This window comes from Mya arenaria, chromosome 11 (genome assembly GCF_026914265.1).
Source record: "Mya arenaria isolate MELC-2E11 chromosome 11, ASM2691426v1".
NCBI lineage: Eukaryota > Metazoa > Mollusca > Bivalvia > Myida > Myidae > Mya > Mya arenaria.
Genome location: NC_069132.1, coordinates 21,564,726 through 21,574,312, shown reverse-complemented (window position 1 = coordinate 21,574,312; position 9,587 = coordinate 21,564,726). Strand labels below are relative to the sequence as shown.

General features: G+C 36.5%; 1 protein-coding gene across 2 annotated transcripts in view; it reads right to left on the bottom strand.

Moving 5' to 3' along the window:
- Positions 1-7,933: 7,933 nt before the first annotated feature.
- Positions 7,934-9,587, bottom strand: part of LOC128208753 (copper chaperone for superoxide dismutase-like) — a 17,222-nt gene continuing 15,568 nt past the window's right edge. For both annotated transcript variants that reach the window (XM_052912303.1, XM_052912302.1), the window contains exons 6-7: positions 9,373-9,536; positions 7,934-8,437 (exon numbers count right to left, since the gene is read on the bottom strand). In XM_052912303.1, the coding sequence (XP_052768263.1) occupies positions 8,302-8,437; positions 9,373-9,536 (300 nt within the window). In that variant the 3' untranslated portion in view covers positions 7,934-8,301. The remainder of the gene's footprint in view (positions 8,438-9,372; positions 9,537-9,587) is intronic.

Below are 9,587 nucleotides of genomic sequence, written 5' to 3'. Positions count from 1 at the left end.
CTACTAAAGTGTTTCGCTGTATTGTTAATTATTTTGTATATTATGTATATGTAACAGACACAACAGTAAATAAAACCTGTTCTGTACTGGTTTGTTTTGTGATATTTAACTAAGAGAGAAGCTGATATGAGAAGCTATGGTTTTCCTGCACGATTGAAACGAAAGTCACGCGCTTGTTAAATACAACAATATTCACATCTGCATAGACAATGATACATTATGTAGACTTTTAAAAGGGTTTCACTTGATTTGTATAGTCATTTTACACTACAATTTCTTCATGGATCTTCTAACAAGACGTTTTCAATATTTTCCACTGTGCGTCAACTCATTTACAAACATGTTAGTATAATTATGTAATTTTCATGGTAACATCTATTTAAAGAACCGAAACAGATTTGCCAGATCACTCCAAATCACAAGCCCCATCGCAACAGAAAGGAATGCCACGCCGACACTGCCTATGCCGGCACTTGCCGGGCGGTCATCTTGTGCGGAAGTGAGTTTTCTCTTTGTGGTGGAAAGGTCCTCCTTCACAACTACTAAACCCCGCAGGACTTCCTTAAATTCTTGCTCTGTTTTGATTTTCCCTGTAATAAGACGTGAGCAAGGACACGAGCACTTTGTAGTTTCCGTACTTGTTGCTAATGTCGCCGATGATGATGTAGTTGGCGGCGTCGATGACGAAAGAATTGGTGTGGTAGTGGAAGTAGCAGTTGACGTCGTCGATGTTGTAGTACTAGTAGCTGGTGATGTCGAAGACGTTGTTGTTGGCGTCGTCGATGACGTTGTACTTGACGTTGTCGATGACGTTGTAGTTGACGTCGTCGATGACGTTGTACTAGACGTTGTCGATGACGTAGTAGTTGGCGTCGTGGATGACGTAGAACTTGCGGTAGTCGTAGACGTAGTAGTTGGTGGCGTTGTTGATGTTGTAGTTGTAACTGAGGACCTTTCTACAACAACACACACGTCAAAATATAAGAAAATATTGTTCAAAATAACTTAACATTGAATTTTCAGTACACAACTACAGACCAACTACAGACAAGGGTAAATACTGAAGTCACATCTCAATCTCTGTCATTCTCACATTCAAACTCACTTTACCTCATAAAATAATTGTATGTTTCATTTTGGATGTTTTTACTCTTTTGTAAAAACATATTTCTCATACAATATGTTGATGAAAACATTTTGTCAGTATTTCAATGAAAACTGCTCCTAGAGCAAAACATTTGCATCTGCTAATATAAAAACATGTTATAGATTTTCTTTATTTGCAATCTTCACCAAAGTTTAATAAGCATATTCTATAAGAATGCGATTTTAAATATATTTTGTTACTTAATTCTAAAAAATATTCATTACAATTATACCATTGGAAAGACAGCTTGTCGAATTATTCATGAGAACAAGGCATTCTCCTGTCGGATCGTTTCCACTGTCGAATGTCGCATGGAAACGCAGGTCTTCTGCTGCTGTGGGTTGTGTTGTATACTTGTTTCTTACACAGACCCACGGGCCCGGGCGGGGGAATACTACTGTGATCCCTCGCCACAGCTGGAAGAAATCAGAGAGGGGCTTATCTCATAGTGATCACGGAAGTCGGTATATATTCATAATCGGTTATCGAAAATGATCGGACAATCATTTCCCATCCATCATCGATTAATAATCGAATATCAGTATTGACCACCAATAAGTTTAACAATTACATTGATACTCAAACCAGGGACAAATTGAAATAACCTTGACCTTGAGCCAACGAATGTTAGCCACAAACCATGGATTGATATAGCCTTGATCTTGAGACAACGAATGTTAGCCACAAACCATGGATTCGAATAGCCTTGATCTTGAGACAACGAATGTTAGCCACAAACCATGGATTGGAATAGCCTTGATCTTGAGCCAACGAATGTTAGCCACAAACCATGGATTGGAATAGCCTTGATCTTGAGACAACGAGATTCAGTACGTCGCCTTGATGAGTATAACAAAATAATAACCTAGATGAATTCCTTATTTAAAGTAAGATATTGAATCAAGGCTTACCAAAATGTGCCGAAATATTTCTGTCGAAATGGTTTCATTTTTTTGTTTCCATTGTACTATCACGTTATACGACATTACACAATCAAATATTTTCATGTAAAATTAAGTATTATTATGTATTGATGAAAGAGCAATGTAAATAGTGTCCAAACAAACATCAGGTCAATCAATTTATCAATCAAATATTATAGACAAGATAAGAACAAGTTACAGCAAATAAATAAATCAATATACGGTTTAAAAACAACAACAATAGGGTGGGAAGAAAATAAATCCAAACCAAAAATAGAAAGATAAAAACATCAGCCTATTCTAGAGGATTTCGTTAATGTTTATTTTTGTTTTTTACTATATCCCATTTTTTGCTCGTTTCTGTTTTTTTTTAGCTCAAGGTTACCCACGCCGTCTAATATGTATGTCAACAACAGAATGAGGATATTAATGTTTCAGATTGTGTTTATGCAAATTCCGTTAAGATTTCCCACCAATACAAACCAAAGCACATTTTTAAACATTAGCAAAATAATGTGTGGTCAAAATTTGGTTTTAACTTTTCGAAATTGCTTGAAGTTGTGTACCTGGCTCTGGGAACAGCTAACTCTGACCAATTTCTGGTAACTGTGATTTCAAGTACCTGTATGTCTGTTATAGGCGTGTTAAAGGTGATGTTGACGGTCCAGGCGGTGACCCCATCCGGAACCGGAAACTCACACGTCGCCTCATACACTTCATATTGACCCTGGGTCCAGATTTTAGGTGATCCGCCACCTCCGACCTGCACATGCGGATCCCCGGACAACGCGGGAAAACTCAGCCTGGGAGAATGTGCAAACTGCGGTGATTTAACACAACCAGAATTTGTGCCGTCCCTGTTAAACTAATTGATCTACTTTTGGCCTTGAAAATACTCTCTTATTGAAATTGTACACATTGTTGTAAGCTTTATGTTATTATCCAACTTCTTTCTTCAAGTGTTTTAGATGATAATGTGAAGGCCCCCATCATTTTCGTATAAATAATTATAGAGAAACAAAAAAGCATGCAACCCATGGCGTCATTGGTATGAACAGCATGTCTGATTGAAGTTTAGATGATAATATATTGCATATATTTAGTTTTATTTAGCTATTGAACTTCATCGAACACGTTATATATTTCCTTTGGAGACATGTAGCAAACATTAAAACATTACAAAAATATCTACACTAAAGTTATGGAAGACAGAACTAAGATTCATACAGCCATAATAAAAACAGCATATCCCCTTAAAATTTGTGTATCAACTAAACTGTTTATAACCAGCAAAAGTATTTAAATTTGTATTCAAGCGGTTAGAGTAGGGTGAATTTATTTGATTCATCGTTCGTCCCGACGTAATCTATCCACTTAGAGTCTAGATATATTACATAACAAGTGTACAAATATAGATGTGATTAATAACATGAGTGTCCGTACAGCGAACGTCGAGGCTGGTCTGCTTGTTTCCGTCGAACAAGGGGTACAACTCGCCAATTATTAAACAAGGGGCATAACTCGACAATTATTAAACAAGGGACATAACTTGACAATTATCAAATCCAGTGTTATGAGCACTAATAAACTATTTTACATTTGTGTATGTTTACCAAGTTCCATTTCAATATCTTGAACCTGTTTTAGAGTAATGACTAATGTTAAAGTTCTTGCACGACGTCGGCACCAAGGCTATGACAATCTTCGGGAGAAAACGACAATGTTATAATGGAAGATAAATATAACACGAACAAGTTGAATACTGATTTATACTGCACAATGATCTTCAGAAAAAGGTCTGTATGTAAGTATATACTTACGATGACAACAGTAATACTGTCCTAATACACACACGTCCAGTCATGGTTGAACATTTCTCCCAAATGATTAGATTGAAGTATTTCAATAGAATCATAGTTGTATGTGTGTTAGCAGACGACTTCTACCCCGTTAATGCTTGAATACTGTTAAAAGGGCATTATTTACTTACTTTTAACAAAAGTTATACCCGGAAACACCTACAAATGGAGCCATAACCGCCAAGTGTATTTAGCGAGTATTTGATTATACCGGTAACTCGGTCACCGTCGATATTAAAATACAGTCTTCATAATGGCTTTAGATCGATCTAAGATCAGTTTAATGTTGAATGTTCCGGCAGACCAAGGTATGCCATGCTTCAACTCCGTAAAAAGCCGACGTACCATAAACGTAAAAATGATCTGATACGTTTAGGGTCAGGGGTGTTACGGATTTGTTAGGGTTGGGGTTAAGGGTTGGTTAAAGTTAGAGGTGGGTTAGACTTAGGGGTAGAAGTTGGACATACTTGGTGTTTGGATTAAAGGTAAGGTAGGGTAAAGGGCTGGTTATGGTTAGTGTTAAAACGTACTACCGACCGAAATAAGGATTCCGGACATAAATCTTAAGCCTTATTACGTGACATTTATCTCTCTTCTCAAATTATCGGGGTGCGTTGCTTAATCTGTTGTCTATTAAGGTTCCATATGCGCTCATATCTATACATATACAGTATAGGGCGTTATAGGGATAAATCTTACCGTAAAAAACGGTACATGTCACATATGTCACATATGTCACATCAGTGAGCGAGAGTCTTGATTCCGAAGAATATAACTATATATGCTTACATGTAGTGATCAAGATGGGCAATCTACCGGATGGTATAAAAGTTTTGGATCAAGAGATGTAGCATGTACAAGTACATTTAGGTTTTGAACGCTAAAAACATCTTGCAAGTATTCACTAACAACCAGGAAGCAGGCAATTACACGTGACAATCCCGATTTGTTGTAAAAAGATGGATTTCCCTGTTGGCACTCGGAGTTGGACCCTTTTGCTGGAAACATTTGTCTGAACGAATGGATTTGTCTTTATTATGACCTCCATGAACGAACGAACAGACGGTAGTACTTTTTTCATCATCATTCCAGTATTGTTTTCGTGATAAACCAACATTTTCCCTCCTCGAAAGACAAAGTCGCGGATTGGGATCGTTCCAAATATTTTAACTAAATGGGAGAGTTAGTGAATTCAAATTAGCGACTCTGAAGTACTAAAAAACAAATATCAGTTTAAAACGGAATTGAGAATGATTTATTCCAGCTTTCAGCTTTCTTCACAATCGAACTAAAAATCCGTGTAAACTTAACATTTTTCGGTAAAGAAAGGCTGTAACTGTGCGTCACGGCTGTAACTGGCTGTAACGGTGATGCAGGGCGGTAACCGTGGGGCAGGGCGGTAACTGTGGGGCTGGGCTGTAACTGTCGGGCAGGGCTTTAACTTTGAGGCAGGACTGTAATTGTGCGTCATGGCTTAAATTGTGAGGCAGGGCTGTAACTGTGAGCCAGAGCTGCCTTAATGGCGGGTGATGATGATAAAATTATGGTGTACCACAAGAGTCAATATGGTGTGACTAATTTCTTCGCCCTGGAATGGAACATTTATTGTTCCAAGATATAGGAAAGGTTTTGTGGTGCCAAGCCCAGATGACCTCATCAACCCTCTCATAGATCTGAACCTTGTAAAATACGAGGACAGATCGGAATACTGTTGTTGTTTTTCTTTAGTTCTTAAAAATGGACAAAACTTGCATGAAAAACGCACCCCTACACTCGTTGACGGATAGCCATTTAGTATTTGGGTCTGTATGGGATAACCTTGAGTAAGTAACATACCTATATGATGACCTACCCTACCTTCCAATGAAGAAAATATTTATAACATGTTTAAAGAGCAAAGTATTTAAATGGTAATCAAGGTCACTGCAAAATTAAGTCGGCATCAACTCGTCTCTGTGCCTAAGCATGATCAATATCAATAAGGTTAATCTGCTGGTCATGACCAACCAGCCTTCCAAGTTTGAGGTCTCTGGAATTAAGCAATTATTAATCGGAAACGGGATTTTCAGCTCGAGATCTTCACGAACTTGACCTTTAACCCACTGGCCTCAAAATCTATAGGGTTAATCTGCTGGTCAAGACCAACCTGCATACCAGGTTTGAGGTTTCTCGTTCTAAGCGTTCTTCATTTTTTTTATTAGAAACAATATAGAGTTCATCTTCTGGTCATTACCATCCTGCCTACCCAGTTTGAAGACCCTGGGCCAAAGCGTTCTTCAGTTATTGATCGGAAACAGATTTTTAGCTTCAGGTCACTTTGACCCAATGATCTCAAAATCAACAGGGTTCATCTGCTTGTCATTGTCAACCTGCCTCCCAAGTTTGAGGACCCTGGGTCATAGTGTTCATAAAATACAATGGGGACAGATGTACAGACAGAAACATGACGCATGTTGTCCGGACGGACGGTTAGTCCGGTAACTTTATGCCGCTTTTCGAGGGGCTTTTAGAAGGTAATTACGATAGAAGTGAAAAGTCAGAACTTAATACAATAGAAAGAGCAATTACAAGGTAGATATTTGTATTTCTTTTTTACAATTTTTGTTCTAACATTCTAGTAACAAATACATGTATCCGCAAACAAACAATAAATAAACAAGTAATCTGACATTTAATAGTCAGAATTTTGTTAAAGATAACAACTGTGTTAATGTCAATGTCAACAATAATCTTTACTGCTCTGGATGTTTAATGGAATACATTTTTTATCTGTACTGTTCCTTACAAGATTTGAGACAACAACTGATTCAGCTGTACTTGAATATATTAGCATATATATCATTAAAATTAATGTTTAAACATTTGCAATGATATCATTAGTCACGATTTTTAACTTTTACAAAGTTCTGAACATCGGCCCAATAAAGTGTAACAAAAACCTTATGATTCTTGTATGTTAAATAAATCCATGTATTAACATCACATGTTTGATGTTTTAACTTACAACAAAAGACTTCACATGTACATGTAGCCATAGAATATGGTAGGCCGGCACTTTAACAATTCCTGTTATGTGAAAGCCACTTTTTGTTGAGTTTAAATTTATAACAAGTTACAACAAAGGCCATAGTTAAGGTTTATAATTCTTGGCAATGTGAGCAAACAATGAGACAAAATTCAATTTGCTTAACCGTATTGAATAAACAGACTTTTAAGTCAACAATAGATAAGGAAAATGGACAGCACTTTCAGCATATTAGTAAGGCATAGGAGGATTGATTGACACAAAGGGATAAAGTATGATTTGGGGCTAAACTTAGACCTCAGCAAAATCTATATGGAATTGTATCCATCGACAGGTTTAGTACAGTGTGTCTCGATACTTGTCAAGCCATTGGATTTGTATGTGTAAAAGATGAAAAAAAACATGAACCAGAAATACACCTCTTTAAAATATATCCTACAATTTCAGCCAATGAAATTGCAGATAAACAATCATTAAGAACAAGGCTTAATAAATTAAAATATCAACTAACTAGTGTTGCCAACATAAAGTATGTGAGGGATGTGAAATATGTGACACCATGTCCTCCATATTTTTTATATTATATTTTTCAAAATATTCTGAATGCAGATACAATGTACAGCCCTGTTAAAATTTTGCACCATTGAAGCACAATTTCAAAAAAAATCACAATGCATCACACATCACACAATTTAAAATATCACAATGCATTACATGTTTTTCATAATTACCAACACAACTTGGCTGGGTGAATACACTTGAGAGCCAGTATCTTCAAAGGATCTTATGATAAAATCCATAAAACAGGCTTAGTCACTAAGAGAGTCCAGGAGTCCAAGACTCCTAGATTTGGGACCATGGGAGCCTTGTCTGACTCCTAGTTCATGCAAAGATCAAGACTATAACAATGAATGCTATTTTGGATTATATCATCTTTAAAAGTTTTCATGTCAGTTTCTAAAAACTAAAGAAGTCCAACTTCAACACAAATTATTTATTTATGAAACAACGTTTCGGCCATTCCGCCTTCATCAGGTTGTATGTATATAATGAACAGGAAATGACGTCAACATCAAATGACGTCAATGTTGATAACGTCAAAATATAGCATACATTTTCAAACTTTGTTCAAACCTAAACCTTAACCTTGTAAATAAATACAGGTATTGGGTGGAAAGAAATTAGCTTTGAATACTTTTTTTCTTTGACAATGAATCTCTCTTCAATGAAGAGTTTCCTTGTTTTTCACTGTTTAAGTAGGGCTAGTAGGACTCCTTTGCCAAAACAGTTAGTGTCTGACACTGTCATACATTAAGTACTGTAACAAATGCAACTCAATTTCCCATATCACAGGTTTGCTTGTCTGCCCTTGCCAGCTACAGGCACGTTTCTCTCGTCCCACTGTGTGACACCATCACAGGCGCAAATCTTCTTTGCATTCTGGAACAGACCTGCTGACCGAGCTATGATCCCACATGTGATCCTGCAACAGTAGATGAATAGGAAAGGTCCATTGAAATCAAAGCTTTTAACATGAATAAAAAAACAAACATTATTCATAGTTTGCCACAAGACAGGTGTTAAGAATTAAGAATATTTGACAAAGATTAAACTCAAATTTATTCCTGATATGAGCCCATCTGCCAAGAACCCATTGTACATATAACAAATTGAGACATAATTCATTTGATCAATTTCTGACAAAAAGAACACATAAAAAATATATGAAACATAATTATAAATAAACATAATTATATACAAATATGAGTTTAAGCAGATAAATATTATGTTATATTATACATGAATTTCACCTTATATAACATTGCTATTTTTGTTGAAACAGTCAGTTCATGGTCTTTCAATCCTATGGATACCCATATGCCGACCTGTTTCTATTGACAATTTGTTAACCGAACATCTAGCAGTAAATTTAGCTAAACTCTTTTATCCATAAAATGTCCCTTTTAAGAATTTTATTATGATTGCCAAAACAAAATCTGTGAGCGAGTCCCTTAAATGTAACAAAATAAATAGGACAACTTTTAACTAGGGATAAATGGCCAGACCTTTTGGGTGTATGAGCTTGTGTTCTCCTTGGGTTCCTTTTGTTCATGTTCTTAATCTTAATGGAAAATTATGTCTGTGTTTTATTTTTGTTATTTTGGAACATATGTGTAAGAAGTGAACTTAAGTCAGTATACTAAGTTGACCACAAAATTGAAGAAATGAAGTCATTAACTAAAATAAGGTATTTCTTCCAAGCCTACTTATCATGTTCATGCTGTTGAAACATCAATCATACAAGTCTTATTATTATTGTCTCCCTCTCAGCTTAAAGTGTCTCCACCTCCATAAAAATATACTCCATTCTAACCATTTCCTTGCTGTAATAACATCATCACTCATATAAGATCATACCTGTTATCTGGCCCCCTCTGAGCCTTGAGTATCTCCGTGGATGCTTGATGTATGATCATGGACCGGCCAATCAGCTCCCACACCTTCAGGCGACTGTTAGTAAACCGAAACTCTGCCCTCCCATCTAGACCTACTTCTATATCGCCCATCTCTCCTTTGGTAGCCTGGTTGAAGTAATTAAAGGTTATGGAAAAGGTGAGATGGTGAAAAGTTTG